This window comes from Sorex araneus, chromosome 1, assembly GCF_027595985.1.
Source record: "Sorex araneus isolate mSorAra2 chromosome 1, mSorAra2.pri, whole genome shotgun sequence".
Lineage (NCBI taxonomy): Eukaryota > Metazoa > Chordata > Mammalia > Eulipotyphla > Soricidae > Sorex > Sorex araneus.
In genome coordinates, this window is record NC_073302.1 from 174448670 (window position 1) to 174473138 (window position 24469).

At 42.5% G+C, this 24469-nt stretch overlaps 1 protein-coding gene across 1 annotated transcript in view; it reads left to right on the top strand.

The window, feature by feature from the left end:
- Nucleotides 1-24469, top strand: part of EPB41L4A (erythrocyte membrane protein band 4.1 like 4A) — a 296687-nt gene that overhangs the window by 165066 nt on the left and 107152 nt on the right. The window contains exons 3-4 of the mRNA XM_055139615.1: nt 9879-9930; nt 12956-13034. Of these exons, the coding sequence (XP_054995590.1) occupies nt 9879-9930; nt 12956-13034 (131 nt within the window). The remainder of the gene's footprint in view (nt 1-9878; nt 9931-12955; nt 13035-24469) is intronic.

Consider the following 24469-nt stretch of genomic DNA (forward strand, 5'->3'; position numbering starts at 1 on the left):
TTTTCATAGAAGTAAAGAAATTGAGACTGGAGCCAAGGGAAAAGTGCTGAACCGTGTTGAAGAGGGCAGGTGGTGGGTGGGGCAGGGCTGCAGGGCCTTCTCTGGGGGTGCAGGAGCATCAGTTCCCTTCAGGATTCTAGAGGGTCACAGGAGACGGTTGGATTCATGGTGGGTTTCATTTGTCTACACAAAGGGGAGTTGTCAGTGCTATGAAGATAACATTTGAAACCCTGGTACTTGATGCAGAGTGTAAATTTAACCTTTCCTAGTAAGAGAGATTCTAAGCACCCAGCAAAGGAGACTGTGACTCATAGGGCCTGACCGGTGAGGTTGGAGCAGAGGCTGCAGAGAGTGGCATCCTTAAAATCACAGGAAAACGGCAATTCCAAATGACTGGCATTGCAGTCAGCACTTGAATGTGTTCTAAACAGGGTTCAACAGTGCTTTCCTCCAAGGCATGCAGATGGCCATCAGGTACATGAAAAGTGCTCATTACCACTGATTATCAGGGAAACATGAATCAAAATGACAGGAGACATTGTCTCACATCTGTGAGACTGCCTACTTCAAAGGTCCAGAAATTGCCAGTGCTGTTTTGGATGTGGTAAAGAAGAAACCCTCAGTCACTATTGGTGGAACTGACCTCTGGCTCGGCCTCTGTGTAAAAACTGTATGAATAATTTTAGAAAAATTAAAAATAGAAATTTTATATTAACCATTATTCATCTTGCCATCTCTCTCAAAAGTACAAAAACATTAATTTAGAAAGGTATACATGCACATTTGTGTTCATTACAGCAGTATTTATGGAGTAGGAAATACAAGCAACCCAAATGTTTAATGATAGGTGGATGCTTAACATGTCACGTATATGTTCAGTGGACTGCTCCTCATGTATGAGAAAAGGTGAAATCTTGAGTCTTGAGTGTGCTGAAACTTGGACAGAGTAGAAGGCATCATGCTGAGTAGAGTGAGTCAGGAGAAGATATACAAATACCAAATGATCTTGCTCATATGTGGTATATAGAGAAACAAAAAGGGAATTGACAATAACCAATGAAAATTAACTCTGATATTCTGCCTGTAGCTGGAGCTTGCTAAGGTGGTGAGAGACATGAGGGTGGGGGCAGGAGGGATAAGATGAAACCCAGAGACAGTGGTGACAGGCTATCAGCTCTGTGCCAATGGGTGGGTGCTGGAACACTGTAGGCCTAAAGCACTGGTATTAGTGCTGGAAATCATAATGCCTCAAATAAAAAAAACTTTAAAACTCCTGAGTTCAGGCAGAGTCTCTTGCCTCTGAGTCTGGCTGTCTTCACCGGGGCCCCTTGGAGGGGTTGGGTTTCAGTTTCCCTCCTCACCCCAAGCAGAGCCCCCGCAACCAAAGACCTCCAGAGCCCAGCCACAGCAGTGCTCAAAGCCCCTCTCCTCATGTTTGGATGAGCCTCAAGCATGAAGGAACCAGCAGGGGAACCCAGGTGTGTGGGGCCCGGGGCTGAGATCTCCAAGCCTGCTCGGATCAGGACTGAGCCTCTTTCGCCCAGATCCCCCATTTTTCAGTAGCTAGGCAGTCACACCCAGGCCAACATCCAGAGACTATAAAACCAAGCTCCCAGAAGCTTCTTATAGCCTAGTTCCCTCTGGGAGAACTTGGCAAGCTACCAACAGTTTTCTGCCCACATGGGAGAACCTTGCAAACTTCCTGGGTTGTATTCAGATGCGAATAATAATAACAATGATGGGTCTCATTCCCCTGATCCTGAAAGAGCCTCCAATGTGCACCATTGGAAAGGACATGTAAAAAGAAGCTTCTAAAATCTCAGGACTAGGACGAATGGAGAGGTTACTGAGACCACTTGAGAAATTCGACGATAACGGGATGATGATGATGATGATGATGATGATGATGATGATGATGATGATGATGATGATGATGATGATGATGAGTTCAGGAGAGGATGAGAGGAGATAGAGTGTAATATGCCCCCTTTTGAGTTCCAGGTGCAGAAGTGATGGACAGGTGGCATTTTTGTTATTGTAGACTTACATTGTTGTTGTTTTGGACCCCATAGAGGGGTGCTTAAGGATAGTGCAGTGTTGGAGTCAACCTGGGGCTCCACATGCAAAGCATAAGCTCTGGCCCTTTAAACCATATCTCCAGCACCAGTTTTTCTTTTTTTTTTCTTCTTTTTTTAATATGGGAGAATAAGGCACATACTCTATCAGGAGTGATTATGAAAAAAAGGGAGATTTTGGTGGTGCCAGAAATAGAGCAAAAATTTGTCAGAACCATTTATCTGAACAGGTAAGCTGGGATGTGCTCTTTTCCATAAAAGTTGAGAGAAGACCAGTCCTAATGTAGTCAAATGTGGTGGGAAGGTGTGTCTGAACAACAAAGTGGGGCAGAATCTGGGGGTACCAACGTTTGCTTTGGGTTTCTGATAGGAACTCAAGTGAGGCCATGATATACTGTCAGCTGACATTAGGGGCTGTGTAAGCCCCTCACTCATGTGGAGCTATGTAAATACATTTGCTTGGGGATTACATGTGAACAGATGTTCGAGAGCTCTCTGGGTGGCTCTCTCTCGCCACCCTTGTTCGGTGCTCTCAATCCACTTCTCCACCTGGGACAGCTGTTGCCTTGGACGAATGAAGGAAGAATGAGGGCCAAGCTGGTTGCTGATTAGTGCCGTTTATTCAATCTCTCGCTTCTCCCAGTTCTCTCCAACCCTCTCTCTAAATTATTCTACAACTCTCTTTGTGACTCCTCTCCAATCTCCCCAGCCACTCTTACTCTCAGCTCTCAGCCTTCTCTCTAACTTGGCATCTCTAGCAATCTCCTGTCCTCTTCTGTTTCTGTCTCTCTGTAACCGTCTGTCTGTCTCTCCTTTCTCTCTCTACCCCCACAGCAACCTTCCTTCTCCTCCTCGCAGCTACTCTTTTTCTTCTCTCCCCATGGCTCCCCAGCCATGCCTCCCCATGGGAAGTGCCATCAAAATGTTTTTCTAGACTTCCCACAAGGGCAACACACACTTAAGGTGTATTTCTCCTCTCCTTAGACCTGCAACTTGATTAACATCTTTGATTCTCCTTCCTAATACTTATCATTATGTATAGGCATGGTAATAGACATGTTAAGGCTTGTAGGGTGACTCTTCTGGGGACATTTCACCATAGACTCAGACTACAATGCTCAGGCCGGATCAATCAATCCTAACCCTAGCAACGTTCAAATCTAGTTATTACTTTTTGGATCATGATATAATTTGTCCATGACCAAGCTCTTAACTTACAGTTAAACATTATACCATTTTGGCCAGGCCCATTTTGATTCACTGCTTGCCCTGGGTCCATTCAGTCCCTCTTTGGGACCCTACTTTGGGGAATCTAGGAAGTAAGGGAAACTGAAGCTTAAGTTGAGAGAGCAAATGTCCAGGAGGTATATTATCTGGAGTCAATCAACTCCCAAGCCACAGGCTTGTCTTTTTAACTGTCTTCCTGTATTCGTACAAAAAAGCAATTACTCTGAAATAACTTACTATGCAAAAGACAGTAAGGAGAAGAGAAAGACAATATTTACAAGTCAGAATCTATCAGAAGGCAAAGGTCATTGACAGATTGGGGGGGCAGTCAACAAACACAAGCTCCCAGTGGTCAGGGAGGGAGGGCAAACCAACAGTATACTACAAAGGGCCACCTCTGAAAGCTTTTCAGAGACTTGCATGGGGATAAATGCTAGTCAAGTCTTAGTGTCTATCACTGGGCAATGCTCAAACAAATATTAGTTATTTCTATTGTTGTTTTAACATTTTGGGGGACTGGAGGAGGGTTAGGTCAAGCCTGACAGTGCTCAGGACTCTTCACTATACTCAGTGATCACTCCTGGTGATGCTGGATGAACCATATGTGGTGTTGGGGATAGAACCTGCAAGTGTCCAGCACTTGTTTCTGTAACTCTTAGTTGATGGTTTCTGAGAACTAAGGACTGGTGCCTGGGGCTAGTGACTTCCTGAGCAGCTGGATGACCCAAAGTGATTCACTGGAATGTACTTTTGTTAACAAGGAGCCTTTATGGTCTTATCTTCCCTCCCTTTTCCTTATATCTCTCAGTGATCCAGGATCTTGTCTTTGTCATTCTGTCAGTTAACTCAGTTGTAGTATTTTTGTCTGAGACCTGAAGGCTTCTGTGATTCTAGCTAAGGGGCAAATTAAAACTTAAGTCCTGTTTATATTGCTTAGATAACCTGAGGTGTGTCTACAGGGGTGTTGGGGTACTACGTGTGGCTGCTGGCTCAGTGCTGACATACCTTTGTGCCAATCATGCCAGTCTTGGAGCTCCTCAGGAGTAACTAGCATGATTCTTTGGATCTTTGTGGCCCTTTCACATTTATGTGTCAGTTCTTCTTATGGTACCTTAGAGTTGAGGTAATTTGGCTATACTGGCAAAAACTATGTCATTTTAAAGCCCTTCTGGAAAAACTTTACAGAAAACATTACTTTATATTGTGTGGGATAACATTGGTTTGTCCTTGCTCCTCCCGTGGGGAGCTTAGGTTTATTGAGCTACTTCCACCAGCAGTGCTCCCACATGACACACAATTCCATCAGGCACTAATAATCCTATATTGCTTTTCTCTTACTTTATGTCCTTTTGCATGGTTTAGCAATGTCCTTTTTGTATAGACACAGGAAGACACTTCATGCTTTGCTTTGTAACATGGGATTTAATTGATTCCAAAAAATATTTACTCCTGGGCATCTGTCATATTTACCTGACTTAAGCCTCAGTTGTCCTTGCTTTCTAACACCCCCAAAAGGAGGGTCACAACTTGATGAACCCAGGGCAAGCTGTAATAAGTATAATAAGTTAAGAGCATGGTCATGGAACAAACTCTGTCATGACCCAAAAAGAAGCAACTGAATGAGGACACTGCTGGGGTTAGGAAAGACTAACCTGGCCTGGTCTGAGATATATAATGAGATGTCCCCAGGAAGAGCCAAACTTTAAGCTTAATATGTCTCTTACTGTATTCATACAAAATGACTAGAAATAAATGGATTACTAGCTAAGGAAAGGATAAAGCAATATGCCCTTAGGTAGAATAGCTGTTGAGTGGATCTTGCAATCTAGGGTGCTGAATTCCCCAGATATGATTTTGTCCCTGAGTTAATCTCCTGCAAGAACTTCCCCTGAAGGAGGGGCTTTATGTCTCTTTATTCTTATGATAATGTTCACCCCCCACCCCCCCACCCCCGCCATGTGTAACCCCACCCTTTCAATGTCTATGTAACTACACTGTAAGAGAGAAGTAAAGGGTTACCAAGTACCAACCAGCCTGGGGCCCTGTTCCTCTCTTCCCTCGTTTGTCCGTGCCATTTGCTGATCTAGGAAGGCGGTTCTCAACACCAGATGCAAGCGTGGAGTGCCCATACTTTTGAATTCACAATATTGTTGTAATATTCTTACTTTTTCCAAAGGGGAATCAGCATCATACCAAGTATGAAATACAATGAGGCAAAACTTTCATTATTTCACGCAGTCCTTCCTCACTCAGTTAAAAAAAATTAAGGAGTTTTTCTTTTTCTTTCTTTTTTATTTATTTATTTTTTTTTGCTTTTTGGGTCACACCTAGCGGTGCACAGGGGTTACTCCTGGCTCTGCACTCAGGAATCACCCCTGGCGGTGCTCAGGGGACCATATGGGATGCTGGGAATCGAACCCGGGTCGGCTGCGTGCAAGGCAAATGCCCTACCAGTTGTGCTATTGCTCCAGCCCCAGAGTTTTTCTAATTAAAGGATGGGCCCTGAATTTTCATATGTACCTGTTGTGAAGTTGAGGATAGTGAACTTTCTGGACAATGTTAGAGTTTTAAAATTCAATCCTGAGACTGCTACCTAGAAAACTGATTAAATTGAGAGATTGCCAATCAGAGTAGATGAAAGTTGCCCAGGGCATTTAGCCAAAAGAGTGCCAGAGAGTAAGGAGGAATTCATATCATCTACCATTTCTCCCTGGATGACATGAATTTTGTCACTAAGATTGATGAGAGTAAAGAATGGGCCACCAAGTAAAGGGTGCTGGGAGGGCCTGCTTGGGATGGGAAATGCAGGCTGAAGGTAGACTTTAGACTGAACATGATGGCCACTTAATACCTCTATTTCAAACCACAACACCCAAAAGGAGAGAGAGAGAGAGCAGAAGGGAATGCCCTGCCACAGAGGCAGGATGAGGTGGAGGGGACAGGGTGGGGGTAGTGGGAAGGACACTGGGACCATTGGTGGTGGAGGGATGGGTACTTGATCATTGTATGACTGAAATGCAAGTACAAAAGGTTGTAAGTCTGTAACTGTACCTCACAGGATTCACTAACCACTGTCACTGTCATCCCGCTGCTCATCGATTTGCTTGGGCAGGCACCAGTATCATCTCCATTGTGAGACTAATAAAAAAATTTTTTTTAGAAAGGGCCTCCTAACTGCCAGATCCTGCACCACGGACAGGGCCAGAGCAGGGAAGGACTGTGGGTCTGTGATCCTGTGATGGGCTCGAGGTTGCAATCGCCAGGTCTCCCCTCATCGGAAGTGGCTGTTGGAAGCCTGGAGGCAACCTCAGGACCTTTGCTGTGATGGTGTCTAAGCCAGCTCTGAGGATATACAAACAGAGTTGTAACTTGGCAGAAGGGGAGAGTGGCCTGAGGAGAGGGCCTGGGTCTTCACTCTCTTCCTGCTGTGAAATTGTAATTCCTAACTCATCTCAGAACCTTCACTAGACTGTTTATCTAAAATAATGGGCTGCTTTCAAGGAAAGAGATTTTATATATATATATATTTTATTGAATCACCATGTGGAAAATTACAAAGCTTTCAGGCTTAAGTCTCAGTTTTACAACGCTCAAACAACCATCCCTTCACCAGTCCACATATTCTACCACCAAAAAACCCCGGTATACCTCCCACCCCCCAGTCCCCCATCCCCTCCACCCCCACCTGTGTGACTGATAATTTTCACTTTACTTTCTCTTTACTTTGGTTACATTCAATATTTCAACAAAAAACTCACTATTATTGTTTGGAGTTTCCCCCCTAGAATCAAACCTACTGAAAGGAAGCATTTGATAATTTGTTTTCCATTGCTGAGAATGAAGAGATATGAGGTCGTGGCCACACGGTTTTGGATTTCTGTATTTTAGTAACTAAGCCCAGGGAAATTTCTGGCAGAAATTGGATCATTGCAAGCTTGTACCTCTCATTAGTGGTCCTCATAAACTGGCGGTCACCACACCCTCCAACCCCCCCCCCACACACACACACACAAGGAAAAGGCGAGAGAGAAAAACCTTTCCCATCCTGGGCAGGCATGGGGCCTCGGCTTAGTTCAGTCTAGAGACGTTTCTGCAAGAAGCTGCCGGTACCAAAAGTAGTTTAGCTGGCCTCTGGAATCATGCTCATGCAGCTGCAGAGAGGCTGCACACGCGCGGCCGTCGGGGTCACATCTCGGCGGAGAGCTCAAGGAAAGATATTTATTATAAAATTGTACAGATTAGCAATGGTGCGAAATTTTGTAATAAGTTTGCCTATCTTTTCTATTGAATTAGTTAAAAATTTTCTTCCTGAGCCTGGAGATAGGGGTCAGTGAGAGCACTGGGGTATGGGTCAGTGAGAACACTTGCTTGCCTATGTGAGGTCTTGAACTCAGTTTTGCTGTTCCCCGCCCCAAAAGAAAATCCCTTTCTATTTTCTTTACCTTGCTTTTTTTTTTTTTTTTTTACAAAATGAATTAAAAACATTCTGCAAGAAAAAATGTCATTCATTTGAGGGATCTTTTTCTTTCTTTTTTTTTTAATTTTTTATTGTGGAAAGTTACAAAGTTACAAAGTTTTCAGGTTTAAATCTCAGTTATACAATGCTCGAATACCCATCCCTTCACCAGTGCTCATATTCCGCCACCAAGAATCTTGAGGGATCTTTTTCTAAAGTTTGTTTTCATGGCATAATGAAGTCAGATGAGACTGACACATTCATGTGTCACTGGCATCAAGATAAGATCACAGAGAGGTGAGACCATAGACTTCTTCACTCCTTGGCCGACTCTTCTTGTGTTAATGTAGTGCAAAATCTGAAATAAAGCCCAGTCTGTGAGTGTCTTTCTCTCAGGGAAACTGGAGCTCCAGAATGGGCTAACTGCAGGCTCCCTCCCGAAAGTGCTCTCAGGGTAAATGTCCTTGCTAAAGAACATCCAGGCCCCCAGAAGCTGGTGTCTTGATTTTAGTCTTAGGAAATATGGAGCAAAGAAACTGACTAAGCTTCAGAACTTTGAGATACTGAGTGTTAGTCTACTCCTCTAAGTTTGTGATGTCCAGTGTGTAAGGTGCTGGCCCTGCACTCAGCCAACTGGATTTAATTCCCAGCATTCCATATGGTCCTTGTAAAGGGAAAGAGAAGGTGTTTCTCTTGAGCAGGCGCATCCCCCTTCCAGCTCTGTTTCCTCCTGTGCACCCTGTTATACAAGTAGGTCCTCTGGTCTGTGCTGTGCCAGCCTCCCCCCATCCATTTCTGAGATTTCCCCTCTGACTGGCCTGGAATACCCTGGAAGCCATTGGCTCATTGGTAAGAAATGCTTATTTGCTCCATAGTTGGAAGCCTGCCTCATGAGGTGGGGGTGGGGGGAGGTTGGAGGGGGAAGGCAACTGGAATAGAGAAGGGATCACTAAGTCAATGATAGGTGGAGGATCATTCGGAATGGGAGATGTGTTCTTAAAGTAGAGAAAGGACCAACATGATAACCTCTCAGTATCTGTATTGAAACCATAATGCCCAAAAGTAGAGAGAGAAGAGAGAGAGAGAGAGAGAGAGAGAGAGAGAGAGAGAGAGAGAGAGAGAGAGAGAGAGAGAGAGAGAGAGTATGGGGGAAATTGCCTGCCATGGAGGCAGTGGGAGGGTGGGAAAGGGGGGTATACTGGGGAGATTGATGGTAGGGAATGTGCACTGGTGAAGGGATAGGTGTTTGATCATTGTGTGATTGTAACTCAAACGTGAAAGCTTGTATCGGTATCTCACGGTGACTCAATAAAAAAATAAATTCAAAAAATAAAATTTATATGAATAAACAGGAACAATGTGTTGGCTAAAAGCAGTTATTAAGAATTACCCTCACATCTTAATCATAGTCATCTCACCTATGTGGCTTACTCAGAGCCAGAGGTACTCTGAAGACTTAGCATGTAACGACTTTTAACATTTTCTCTGTAACCCGTGAGGAAAGTTCAGTGATGCCGAGCTTCCTTGGTACCAATTGCATGGAGATGAGGGGAGGGAGGGAGCCAGATGGAATTTGGTTGGATCTGTTCTGGAACTCTGACTCTTGGTCTCAGGACTGAGTCCCTCTCCTATGTGTCTCAGGGCTAAGCCCCTCTTCTGTGCTAATAAATGAGGATATATTAACAGCCATACCTGTAAAAGAACCAGAGGTGAAAAAAGCAAGAATTTTATAAGGGGCTGCATGGCTGTTGGGGGGTTGTGAGAGGAATTTTGGAAAAGGATTTGGGGAACATTCTTTTTGGTCATTGTTATATTTGCAAGTTGATCAGAATCTTGTTTTAAAGCATCTTGACATAATTGTCCTCATAATCAGTATTAGAATTCAACCCCAAACCTAGCAACTATTGCTTCTTTCCTCCTCCTCTCTCTGAACAGTGTCATTTTTCTTTTCTTTTAGTCAGTCTAGTGATGGAAATGTCTTAAGAATGTTTCAGTATCTTTAAATTAAATGCTTTACTTACTATTTGGATATATGTTAAGATTATACTTTGCAAATGCTCTTGAAGAGAAGACAATTAATACATCTAATTTCTATAATTATTCTTTTCTTCTCCACACAGTATTGGCTGGATCCTGCAAAATCCCTTGCTGAACATAAAGAACTGATCAACAGTAGGTATTTAACTTTAACTTTGTTAAGGATACTTTTTAAATGCTACCATGTCCGTGATTAGTTGTATACAGCAAAATCAGTGCCACAGGAATAGGTATTAACCTACTACTGGAGCAGTAGGATGTGGAATGGATGTTTGTCAATTGCCAGTTAAATTTGTGTTGGAAAAGACTGAAGAGGATCTTAGTAAGAAAATTTCAAGAAAATTCCATTTTTCTTGGTATGGTTTCTCTTAACATTTGTATGTGGTTTCTCTATATTGTATCTAAACTTTCACTTGAATTGAAAAAATCCAGTCACTGATCTGGAAAAGGGTGGACACCTGCAACTTTAAAGAGCTTGAATCACTGGGAAAAAAATTAGATTTCTTGAGGTGAGGCCTGGTTTTGCCATTCATACTAATTTGCTGAATTAGTAATTTAAAAGTGCTGCAGTGATCCAGAATATTTCTGTGGCTTCAGAAGGATAGCTATTCTGAATTTTCAGGAGATTGCTTCTGATTTTATCAGCACTGAGTTTATAGGTGACTCCTACTAAGATTATAATCCCTAACCTTAACTTTCTTAATCCAAGTTTTTTATGTATAAATGCTTACAACTCCAGTTACTCTCGGAAGCTGACTGGATACCTCTTCATGCCAATTCCAAGATCTAAGGAGAAGGAGTCTGACTGGCCCGTTCAGGACTGTAGTTTGCCTTTCCACTCGGCTAAATCTAATGTTTTTATGTTTAGTTTTGGTGCCACACCCAACGGTGTGTGCGGGCTCCTCTAAACTCTGTCTTCAGGGGTCACTCTCCAAGAGGCCAAGGAACTGTGCATTGCTGGGCTTAGGCCCTTTGACTGTCCATCCAGCCCCTGGGTCTGGACTCCCTCAGGGTCAGTGCAGTGTGCTCCTGGGGGCTGCCTCCCGGCCACACAGAGACTGGACTCAGGGGTAGAAGAACATTCAACACCCACGTCACAGACACACCACCGTCAGCATGCTCGACCTGTGCAGAGTGAATCCCAGTTCAGGAAGGCTCCTGAGAAGCCCTCATGAGTTAGTATATCACTAATAATGTACTGATTATTCTTCAGAATCATAAATCACAAATTCCTGGTACACCAAGGAGCAGAAGCACTCGGGTTTGTGACTAGTGTCACACTTTTCCTTAGAAGCAAGCTGCCTGCTGGGAGTCTGACTGAGGCAGGAGGTTGCCTCTGTTTAGACAGAAAGTCTAATCATTTCCATGAGGTGTTTACTGATAAATTGTAGGAATTTCAGTTTTAAAAGTCCTCATCTCTCGGGGCTGGAGCAATAGCACAGCGGGTAGGGCATTTGCCTTGCACGCGGCTGACCCGGGTTCGATTCTCAGCATCCCATATGGTCCCTAAGCACCGCCAGGAGTAATTCCTGAGTGCAGAGCCAGGAATAACCCCTGTGCATCGCCAGGTGTGACCCAAAAAGCAGAAAAAAACCCCAAAAGTCCTCATCTCACATGACATAGAAATCTGCTTTTCAGATATAATGGTAAATAGTAATTATCTTGTCTATTTGAATTAAATGCTGTAAAAATGCCAAATCAGAAAACTTTCAGTAATGATTATTTTAATGTAAATTCACAAGCATTTTATAAGAAAAAAATGGATATTTCTGCCCAGGTGATGAAGAAAATACACATTATTTTTAAGCTGCATTATCAAAGTGTTCCAAGCATATCTGCAGTCTTATTATTACATCTTATAAAAGATTTAAGTATCTGTAATCTTTAATTCAGTAGTGTTCTCATCCCTAATAAGTGTTGCCTTATCAAAAATTTGATGTATGAAATCTGATAATTAATGAGGGCTCAGGATACTGTGCTTTCCTGTGCTATACCCGGGCCACCTGCATGCCAGTCGTGCATCCCAGCTCTTTGAGTGATCAAGGTCAGGGCAGCTTCAAGGTCAGTGCAGATGTGCTGGGGGTCGCCTGCTGGACAGGACCAGGGGACTGGATTCAGAGAGGGGGACTGATGGCCCAGGGTGTGGGAAAGTGTTAGGAAGAACATGCAAAACCCATACAAGTGAGGCTCAGTGAGGGGAAGAGGCGCACCTGGGTGAGGAAGCAGGAGGTGCAGGCTCAGCGGCGGGGAGGTGCTGGACGCTGGCTGGAGATGGGGTCTGGGGCCGCGCGCGCGGTCATTCATTTGCTGAAGTAAAACTTTGTGCCTTCTGAGCAGCATATATTTCCTCTTACGCTAACCTCTGACAGCTGCCACTATGGTCGGTGAATGTGCTGATTTTAATTTCACATGTAAAGGAATTCAGTCATAAGGGTAGTATTGTCTTTCTTATACCTGAACATTTCAGCCATTATATAATACCTTCTAGATTATCATGTTGTGAATAGTAGTACCTTTTTCTTTTTTATGCCTGAATAATATTCTTTTGTGTATGTATATCATATTTTCTTTATTCGCTCATCTGTCAATGAACATATAGGGTGTTTCTCATCTTGGTTTTATGGATAATGCTGCAGTGAACATGGACATGCCATATCTCTTTGAAATTCTGACTCCATATCTTTTGGATAAATATCTAATAATAGGGTTGCTGATTCATAGGGTAGTTCTATTATCAATTTTTTAATGAAACTCCATGCTATTTCCTATAATGGAGGTTCCAAATTACATCCCCACCAACTGTGCCCTTTCCTCTATATACTTGATATGTTCTCTTTTACCTTTTGTTCATAGACATTTATACAACAGTACCATGGTATCTCATTGTGATTTTGATTTGCATTTCCCTAATAGTGATGTTGTATATTTTTTCTTGTGCCTGTTGGACATTAATGGTCTTCTTTAGACCATAGAAAATGTTCGTTTAGATCCTTACCACTTTTCAATGACTTGAATATTTATTGTTGTATGAATTCCTCATATTTGGATATTAATTTCTTATATGTTAGATGATTTTCAAATGTTCAATGAGAGTAATGTATTAATTATATGCACTGTTATTTTGACTAATTTGTAATATGAAATTTGATTTTTGTTTTAGCTGGACCTCCATATACTTTGTACTTTGGTATTAAATTTTATGCTGAAGATCCATCTAAGCTTAAAGAAGAAATAACCAGGTACAGTATTAACAAAACTATGAGCTGATGCATATATGATATGTGTAAGAAACTTTAGTAAAACACATCAAGTTTTGGTTGAAACATGTGAATGTGTGTTGACTTGCATTTTGTAATTCTTCTTTTGAAAGTTAAGTTTTTTTTTTTCCAGAACCAAATCTCTTTTATTTTACTTGAATTGTAATTAACATTTTTTTTGAAGTATTTTATTTTATTTTTTTTTTATTTTTAATTAGAGAATCACCGTGAGGGTACAGTTACAGATTTATACACTTTTGTGCTTATACTTCCCTCATACAAAGTTCGGGAACCCATCCCTTCACCAGTGCCCATTCTCCACCACCCGTAAACCCAGTGTCCCTCCCACCCTCCCCAATCCCATCTCCCCCCCACCCCACCCTGCCACTGTGGCAAGGCATTCCCTTCTGTTCTCTCTCTCTAATTAGCTGTTGTGGTTTGCAATAAAGGTGTTGAGTGGCCACTGTGCTCAGTCTCTAGCCCTCATTCAGCCCGCAACTCCCTTCCCCCACATGGCCTTCAACTACAATGTAGTTGGTGATCGCTTCTCTGAGTTGACCTTTCCCCGGAACGTGAGGCCAGCCTCGAAGCCATGGAGTCAACCTCCTGGTACTTATTTCTACAGTTCTTGGGTGTTAGTCTCCCACTCTGTTATTCTATATACCATAGATGAGTGCAATCTTTCTATGTCTGTCTCTCTCTTTCTGACTCATTTCACTCAGCATGAAACTTTTCATGCCCATCCACTTAGAAAGTTAAGTTTTAAACTGGTATCGCATGAGATGAATGGGTATCTGATGACAGATATATTGAAAAAATGGCATGAACTGAGTGGTATGGTGATCTATTTTGCTTTTACTGTCATGGAATATTTCTGTGGCATCATTGTACATGTCGTATTCTGCCTTTTTAGTCGTATAAAAGTTGTTTGAGCTTTTCCTAAAGGAAAGATATTCTGATGTATGGTTTGCATATATAAATACAAATTTAAAGGATCAGTTATTTCTTTACTTGATTGTTGTCTAAATATGAGCTATTAAAAAAATAAATAACACGTTATTTCATTTACATTGCCAGTTGAGTGTTTCCCTGTGACAACTATTTTCCCTAATTTATCTAAGTGATCAGTTTTCCTGCTCAGCACATTGGTTCCCATGAATTCTAAGTTACTGTCTTTTAAAAATTGGCAATTGTCTTTTTAATACATTAGACAGGGTTTTTGTTTTGTTTTGTTTTGGGGCCACACCCAGGGCTGCTCAGGGCTGACTCCTGCCTCTGCTCTCAGCAGCCCCTCCAGGCAAGCTCAGGGGATCATATGGGATGCCGGAGATCAAACCCGGGTGAGAGTGTGCAAGGCCCTGGACCCTACAATAGGCAGCTTATGGCTTTGTTTGTATTTCATCTGTCATTTTTCTCCTCAGACTTTTATTTCTGTATATACCTGTGGTCACATAGAAATTTCTTGGGCAAAAAAGTGTTGTGAATGGAAGAAGTTTAAGAAGCCTTACTTTAAATGTACTTGTATGATGATAAATAAAATATCTGATAATAAGAATTTTATTTTGTATGAAAAGTAGACTCTGTTAGCCTACTTTTAAAAATTTTTTTGAATCACTGTGAGAACAGTTACAAAGCTTTCAAGTTTAAATCTTGGTCACACAATGATCAAGCACTCATCTCTTCACCAGTGCACATTTTCCACCACCAAGAACCCCAGTACACCCCCATCCCACCTCTCCACCTGCCTATGTTATAGCAGATGATTTCCATTATATTCTCTCTCTACTTTGATTACATTCAACATTTCAGCCAAAGGCACACCACTATTATTTGGAATTTTTCCCCAACAATCAGACCTGCTGAAAAGGCATCATTAGATAATTTTTTTTCTATTGCCAAAAACAGTAACAGCAAGTCTCATAATGGAGACATTCCTGGTGCCCGCTCGAGCAAATCGATGAGCAATGAGATGATAGTGATAAAGTGATTGCTGATTATGAAGAGTAATTAAGTCTGGAGGGATTTCTGCCAAAAGCCACTGGGTTCTGAGGTTGGTTTGTGTGCCTCTGGGATCATGGTCGTTCGGGAGTCGGAGGAGCTGTTCGTGGGCAGCAACTCGGGGTCTCGTTGGGGCGGGGAGAAGGGCCAGTTCCAGCCTCCATTCCGTGAAGCCCCACATGTCTCGTCACTGCAGGCTGGTACCGGACTGTCCAATAGGCTCTGAAAGATGTTAGCCTACTTTTGCTTAAAAAAATAAGTTAACAAAACACTTTGATGTATGCTAATTAGGGAAAATCATTCATAAACCAGCATTTTCAAGATGCATATTTCCCTCTGTTGTATTCTCTAGAAAGTTTTTCCAGTCTATTCTGTATTGGATCTTAGATTACCTATAATTTTTGTTATGTTCAGTAATACTATATACTTGTAAATAGTCTTCAATGTTTGTTTTGAAACTCATGTTTTATGTATATTGTACATACTTCTTTTTACCAGCAAGGCAATTAACTTCCTCTCTTCGTTGGAGGGGCTAGCATGGTGTGGCCTAGGGGAGCTCTTTCCTGCCCAGTGCTTGAGGATCACTCCTGGTGGTGCTCAAAGGAGCATGTGGTGCCAGGGATCCAACCCAGAGCTTCACATTCAAGCACATGCTTCAGACCTTTCAGCTGATTCTCCTGCCTCATTTGCTTTGTCTCTATGTTATAATCCATTATTTATTTAGTCATGTCCTGAGAAAGTCATTCAGCAAGTTTCCTTTTATTAAATCATAGACAATAGTGAAGTGAGTTCTCACATACACATATGATTATATATGTAAAGTATTCCAGAAGGACTTCATAATGAAGAAAAGACAAAACTAGAGGTGAATAGGATGCAAAAGAAAACAAAGTTCCTGATTAATGAAAAAGGTGTCATAATATTAATGTTAGCTCTAAATGTTTTCTGAAGCAAAGTTGGAGGATTCTGAAGTCATATAATAACCTCCACCCTTTTAGCACATTCTTGACATATATACACGCTTCTTGTTAAACTTGAAAAAAATTAGGACCAAACCCAGCAATGTCTGGAGACCTGGACTGCTCCGGGCAGCCTATAGGCCAGTGGTGTGGGCCAGTGGTGCCAGAGTTCGTCAGAGGCCACTCGTTATACTTGATGATGCTTGGGGTGCCATGTGATATTGAGTATAGGAAACTTTGCTTCCTTAAAAGTAACAGAAATTCAGGGGCTGGAGTGATAGCACAGCGGGTAGGGCATTTGCCTTGCACGCAGCCAACCCGGGTTTGATTCCCAGCATCCCGTATGGTCCCCAAGCACCGCCAGGAATAACTTCTGAGTGCAGAGCCAGGAGTAACCCCTGAGCATTGCCAGGTGTGACCCAAAAAAAAAGCAAAAAAAAGAGAAGTAACAGAAATTCAGTAGGAAATCAAAAGTCCCTGGAGCATCTAACAGCAGCTGAAGCTTCCTTTCTCAGTCTATGCAAAATAAATCTACTCTTTAATTTGTGTCCTTGTGGCATCTGTTAGTTAAAAAGATTTTTAATTCTGATTCAAAATATTGGGACATGTCTCCATAGCTCTGAGTATATCATGGTAACTGTGTCACTCACACTCCTGTGTCCTCTGCGTGCTGGGACACCTGATTTGAGCGTGATTATGGAGGCAGACTTCAAGTCTGGAGGAAGGTCTCGTCCTTGCTGTGCTTCTCAGAGGTTGTGAGACCTTTCATGTACATGAGAATACAGAGCCTTTTTAAAGGTTAGTCCTCTTGTCTGTGAGATTTGATTGAAGTCTTTATTCAAGGAGGAATATATAAGATAATACATGTGACGTTTTACTGTAATGGAAAAAAAAATGTTAGTGTCTAGTGGGCAGTACCAGAAGCTAAGGTGGAAATAATGATTATTATCTTTTATTTCCAAATCACTGATTTTAAGTTTAGGATAGAAAAGACAGACTTGGAGCTGTGAGCTCAGGATTCCAGTCAAAGCTATTCATCAGAATTTTCGGAGTATATTTCTTTATAATTTTTTATTTTATAAAGTAGTTCACAATATTTGATTACATTTAATATTCAAACACCAATCTCACTACCATTACACCTTCCTACCACCATATTTCGGATGTTTCCATCCTGAACCCCAATACCTGCCCCAAAGCAGAACCCAAATAATATATTTTGTATTGTTTGTTATGGGCTGGAGCCATAGCACAGTGGTTGGGCGTTCACCTTTCATGCAGCCGACCCAAGTTCGATTCTTCCACCCCTCTCAGAGAGCCTGGCAAGCTACTGAGAGTATCGAGCCTGCGAGGCAGAGCCTGACAAGCTACCCGTGCGTATTGGATATGCCAAAAACAGTAACAATAAGTCTCTCAATGAGAGACTTTACTGGTGCCCGCTCGAACAAATCGATGAGCAACAGGATGACAGTGACAGTGACAGTGTTTGTTATGAAAAACCGCTGAAAATGCTATAAAAAAAGTGATCTTAGAAGAAAGAATGAGAAGATTGTTGTATTTCACACAGAGGCCATTAAGGCCATTAAGCATATTATTAAAGGTTGAGCCTTGTGTATAGATATATATATGTATACATATACACATATATGAAAAAATTTCCTCTAAGATTGGTTAACTCCTACTTTGAACCTCATCAAATGTGGTGCTGTACTCTTGGAGTATGGGTAGGGTATGTGGTATAAAGTGTCGCACAGCTGCCAATGTGGCCACGCAGTCCAGGAATAGATTCACTTATTGGTGAGGCTCGACCCAAGCATGTGGAGAACGACTGTTTGAGCATGGCAGTGGTTGAGTTCTGGAGATTTTCGGCTGCCAGGGCTGGTCCCTTGGGGCCGGGAGGGCTCTCACCCGCCCCTGTCTTGGGTGGCCCAAGTGAAACAGTCTGGCATGGGTTTCCGGTAGCATGGCTACCCTACCCATACTCCAAGAGTACAGAGTCATTGTAAGAATACAGTTTAAATACATATATAAAATATGTTTTAATCCACTGTTTATGTTATCTGTAAGACTTTTAGTCAACTCGAAACTCGCAATTTAATTTATTGTTGAGCACCTATAAACAATTACGTATTAATTATCAATGTTATTAATGTACTACTACATTTTTAGGGAGTCGAAAGTCCTATGTGGCTTTTCCACTCTACAGAGTACTGTCATTCCAGGGCTCATCTGTCAACAGGTGCAGGTGAACATGGACTCGTCAGCTGTAGTCATCATTGGTCTGTCCTGTCTCTGTGATGTCTGGTTGTTTGGGCATCACAGTGCTGTCTCCACGTGAAGATCAAGGCTCTCACTCTATCCCTATAACCGTGCTGGCCACACAGAAGGTGGCTATACCTAGGTCACATGTAAGGAAACGTGTCACTTGGATGACTGTGAAGCACCAGGTTAGGGTATCATTCCCATCCTTTATCTCTCCCCAAGAGTGTTCAGGGAGCACTTCTGTGCGGGCCTTGGAACAAGCTCCCTGCTGTAGCCACATGCTGGGCAAGCACCCTCGCCCCTATGTCTCTCTCTGGACTCTTCCTCTGCTTTAATGATTTTTTTGAACTCAGAGGCATCGCTTCTTATTTTCTTGACTATTCGTTTTAGAACTTTTTGGTGCATCTTATTTTCTGCTTTATTGCTTCTTACACCATACCTGTGTTTTTTCTGTAGTCTCGGTTGTATAGGCATTCCCCTCGGGGCACTCTGAAACTCGCACCTGTCAGACACCTGGCACTGTGTCTGCATTGCACTTTCAGGGCTGCCTCCATGGTCCATGGTGCATGCATAGGCCACATGCACACATACACCTTCATCCCTGGCATTTCACCAGAGCTTTCGATTTGGGCTCCTGACATAAGAAGTCTCTCTGCTGCCTCCTGAAACAGACCCTTCCTTTACTCATCCTTTGCACCTTTGGTACTTGCTAAACAGTCTCTCGGTGTCTGCACAGGAGTGATATTTCCAGTGCTCTTCACAGTGACCAAAACTTTTGTAAACACAAAAGGGAAGTGGAGCTCTATCTCCAGCTGCCCACTTCTCCCCCAGCCTCTTCTTACAGTCTCCTTAAATCCCCAAAGCATGAGGGGTTGGGGCTTACACATAGGTGTGGTCACAATCAATAGGGTTAATGTTCTTCCCTCAGGGGATGCTTCTTCTAGGACAGATTCTCTTTCAGAAGGACAACCCACCCAAGAGTGGAATCCCATGGGTGTGTTTCTCCTCTCCTTGTCCAACAAAATAATCACTGTCATTGTCACTGTCACTATCATCCTGTTGTTCATCGATTTGCTCGAGCGGGCACCAGTAACATCTTCATTAGACTTGTTAACTGGTTTTGGCATATTGAATACGCCACGAGTAGCTTGCCAGGCTCTGCCATGCAGGCGAGATACTCTCAGAAGCTTGCCAGTTTCTCCAAGAGGGGCAGAGGAATTGAACCGGGGTCAGCTGCCCCGTGGAAGGCAAACGCCCTACGCTCTGGACTATCACTTCAGCCCAGCATTCATAATATTAATCATTTTGTATGGACACAATTAAGAGATACACTAAGCTTATAGAATTGCTCTCTTGGGATCATCTCGATCTCAGACTACAGTGCTCGGGCCAGATTAGTCTTTCTTATCCTTAGCAGGGTCCTAGTCTCATTGTTACTTTTGGATCATGACAGCATTTGTCCATGATCAAGTTAAGAATTGTGCCTGGCCTGGCCCATTTCGATGCCAGGGTAGCTCACAGCTTGCCCTGGGTCGTTCAGTCCCTTGTTGGGACCCTGCTTTTGGGGTGCTAGGATCTAAGGGCAACTGAGGCTTAAGTCAGTAAAGCAGATGCCTGGAAGGGAATAATATTCAAAGCCAATTAAATATCAAGTTACAAAAGCATAATATTAACTGTCTTCCTGTTTCTACATGAAAAGGACATTGCTTTAATGTCCTTTAAAGAGAAAGGCAATATTAACTTACAATACAAGTTCAGTGTCCTATTAGGATCTGACCTTACAAATTAACAGAGTCTGATTAGGGTGAAAAGCTGATTAACTGGTTGGGGAAGAGAACATAGAGAAGTGGTTACATACAAAGGAATGGGAGTGACTCAGGGGCACTGTGATGTTTGTGACTCAATAAACCTAAGCTTCTTATAGGTTTGTAAGGGTGAAAGCACAAACCAGTGTTAGGCCTAAAATATTTAGAGCTATATTCCAACATCTCCCCCTTTTCTGTTTACAAAACATCAAAGATAATAATAGTTCTGATGGGTCATGGACTCAGTATCGGCTAGTCTTTTTTGAAAGAGGCAGGATCCTATAACCAATAGAATGAACATGATCAATAAGGCCATAGCAGCACTACCAATAGTGTGGTTAATGTTTTGTCACCATGACCTCGGGCCAAGGCCCTGTAATGTGTCCGAAATACCCTGGGCTAAGTTTTTCAATACCCTGGGAGTTTATCCTTAAACTCTCAACCAATCTCTTTCTGAAGGGCAAGAGTATCTAGAGACATATTTCTTTTCAGATCTTGCAAATAGTATCTAATTTTGTCCCAAGTATGAAAGAACCCATTATATCTATGGAGGGGGTGGTGACACAGAAAGAAGAACTATTCCACTCACAAAACAAGTCTCACTTGTTGCTCTAAGATATCAACCTGCCCCTCGACCCAAAGTAGCACTTGTTGTAAAGTGTCCAGTCGTTGTTCAATATCATGGTTGATGGTAGCCTGCATTGTCCAAAGGTGGTGAGAGTCATTCTGTTATATTTTGATGAAATTGTGCTTCTGGATTGAGGTTTGAAGAGCAGTTCCCGCAATAGCAGTGGTAGTGGTCATAGCAATGAGTCCCAGGATAGCTAGAATCATGAATCGAAGGAATCGTCGGGAACCCTGGAGCAGTCGTGTCATGACATCAGTCAGGAATCCTTCAGCAGGGGAGCGTTGCTATTCTCTGGTCAGGTTCACTGGTAGCCATAGATGTGATCTGGCCTTTAATAAAATTATACTGTGGGAAGAGTCTTGGACTGAGAGGGAAGAATTGAGACAGGTAAATAATGCACAATCATGACAAGAAACCTTTCTTTTTGACAAGGTCAAAAGAAAGAGTGCCTCAAGCAAACATATAGGGATGCTTGATACATGCTTGCATGTAGGAAGAGGAGTTATAACTGATGTATAAGTAAAATTGAGCTGCTTAGAGCCACATATCCATTCCAATAGTGACCAGGGCTTAAGGCTGCAGCCACCTTCCATAGGTCGGGATAGAGTGATCCATTATGCATAGCTCGAGGGCAAGGGAGAGGACATATCTCCTATCTTGCCACTCCAGCAGGTTGTGGGCCTGCATATGAAAACTTGGAGGAGAGCTAAAAAGAGAAGTGATACGCCACTTGGCTGCAGGGAGAAAATGACACTCAGCATAATAGAATCATCAGCACAGTCAGGGGTGAACTTGCCTCTAGGTCCCCAGTCTACCAACTCGTAATCATCACCATGAGATAGTTCGCCTACGGGGGACCAGCCTTTCGTCCAATCCCTGGGCAAGTATTTCCAATCTTTCATAGAGATGAATTCACAAACTAGAATGGAAGGTTGACCTAGAGAGATTAAGTTAGTGGGTGTCATATCAATGGAAAAGAAACATGTAAAAGAAAAATCTTTTTGCAAGTGGTCAGAAGTGTATCAGGGGCTTGGTATGAATCCAAGTCTGAGGGTGAAGAGGAAGACAGGGAGACACTTCAATGCAAACAGGATCGAGTGAGTATCCTAAAGAAAAATTAAAAGGTGTTCCTTCTTCATTAGGTAACTGAGGCATCTGTGAATTCCATGGAGAGGGTAAAAGGAAGGAATTATTAGTCTAAACATGGGGTCCTGGATGGTCCAATCCACAGCCTGTAAAAGTGGGGGATGAGGAATGTAAGTCCAATAGATATGTTTAGCTTCACTTACCACGGGACTGCAGAACAAAACTTCCATTATGACCAGGAATAGGTTTTTAGGTGTAAGGAGAGTGTAGGGTGTTCTGGGGGACAGCTTCTCCTTTTCTGATCTGATCCTTGGTGTGACCCCATAATATATTACAAGGGCTAGAGGCCTTTGTCTGGGCATTTCTTCTGCTGACCTGTATGGATTGCGTTTTCTTTGGCAGATCATCTGTTGTTGGAAATTCCTCTGGTTTCTTGATTTTCAGCCAGGAGAGGTTTGGCGATGGCTTGGAGTTGGGTTTTTGAGGGTTGTGGAGTCTTTGATGGCCTGAAGGCCAAATCAGGTGTGTAAATTCAACTCCTGACAGGACGCAACGGGACTCACAGTTTCTTAGTTGGATTATCATCTGTTGAAACAAAAGCATAGCCTTTTCCTCGAATGAGGAATTTCCCTGCTACCCATTCTTTGTCAATTTTAATCAAATAGGAGCATTAATAGTTTCTTGAGCTTGTGCATCTTCCTGGAAATGCCTTTCAGCTGCTGTATGTGGCTCTCCTTGAGGTAAATTTAAAAAATTTAAAGTAAACAATGTCAAGGACAAGGAGTCAAGTGGAGGCATACCTCCCTTTTTGTTCTTTAATAACTGTTTTGAGGATTCTATGAGTGCACTCAACTATACCTTGTCCCTGTGGGTTATAAGGAATTCCAGTAATGCGTTTAATTTGCTATTCATCACACAAAGTCTTAAAAGCTTTACTAGTATAGGCTGAGCCATTGTCAGTTTTAATAGCCGAGGGAACGCCCATGACAGAAAAACATTGTAGTAGAAATGAGCAAACCATTTTAGCTCTCTCAGAAGACATGGGAATGGCCCATAGAGAGTGAGAATAGGTATCTATAGCTACATGAAGAAAAGGTTTCTTAGGAAAGCATGTGACATGGGTAATATCCATTTGCCATAGTTCATTAGTCTGCAGGCCTTGAGGATTAGCTCCAGCCACATGGGGGGTGCAGTGCAAAGGAGCACAGATAGAGCAAGCACGGACAATATGCCTGGCTTCTTGCATTGGGATATGATGGTGAACATGAAGATGGTGTGCGTTCGTGTGTAAGGCCTGGTGCTCTTCTGAAGCAGAGGTGCCACCAAGAGGTACCACCAAGAGATCAGCAGCTTCATTTCCCCGAGTCATAGATCCAGGAAGACCAGAATAAGATCTGATATGATTAATAAAAATGGGTCCAGAGCGCTTTTGTAAAAAGAGTCTTTAGCTGCTGAAGCAATTGTTGAACTATAGGATTTGGGGCATTTAGAGACGCCGTCACGATACCAGGGAAGAGGCCAACAACATAAGCTGAGGCTGAGATGACATTTGTGGGCCTTGGCACATGGGAGAGTAGGTAAACCAAAGTGGCAAGTTCCACTTGCTAGGCAGAGGTTCATCAAGCCCCTCCCCAGTGCTGTCCTTAGCTGTGTGGTGAATGGAGGGGATGGTGCTGCTCTGCCACAGCTCACAGTCCAGCCCACAGATAGTGCAGCATAGTGACTGCCGTAAGGTCATCAGTAGTTGTTTTAGGATGGTGCGTCTTTGTATCAGAATGTGTTCTGAGCAATAGTACTAATAGGGCACTAGAGCAATAGTACAAAGGGTAGGGCACTTGCCCTGCACACGATGAACCCAGGTTTGATCCCCAGCATCCCTCACTCTCCTCCATGCACAGCTAGGAGTAAGTCCTGAGCATCGCTGGGTGTGGCCCCCAAACAAAGCGAATGAACAACCAGAATGTGTACTGGACTACTTCTTTACTAAGTAGAACTTTTGTCATTTTTTTTCTAATAGGGGTACAGTATACTGAGGGTCACAATAAAACTTACAGTCCAAACCCCAACACTTTAGAAATTGATGAGAAAAACTATTCATAGTTATGCATGTACAATAAATGTGAAAAAGAACTGTTGTGGGCAAACAGGTACAGGTTTACCATAATTAAAAGTCAGAACCAAACAAGCATCCAGTAATAGTTTAATCAGAAATACACAGAAGGAAAGATCCACAGCAGCCCTAGATTTAAGTAAAATATTAAATATGCTCTAAAGCTTATAGAATGGATTAAATAAGTTTAGGCAGTTAATTAAAAATAGGTGCTTAGGTTCAGTAAAATGCCAGCAGTTAAGGATACAATTTTATTGTATTGTAAGCTTCTCATATAAAAATAATTGGGTGCTTATTGTCGTAAAAATTAATTAGTTTTTTGGTTTTGGTGGTGCTGGGCCTCATAGATGCCTCATACATTCTCTACCACTTGAGTTATTTCCTTGGCCCCCAAATTAGTAAAATTCTTAATTAAAAGTAGAATAAACGAGGTCCTCAACTTTATTGATAACAGCTTGGAAAGTGACTCTAAGCATATGGTGGAAACAGCATGTGTTGAGGCTGGCCCTAAAGCAACGTCATTTACTGAGCTGGGGTTTGTCTTGTCAGTATCACTGAGCGAAAGGAGG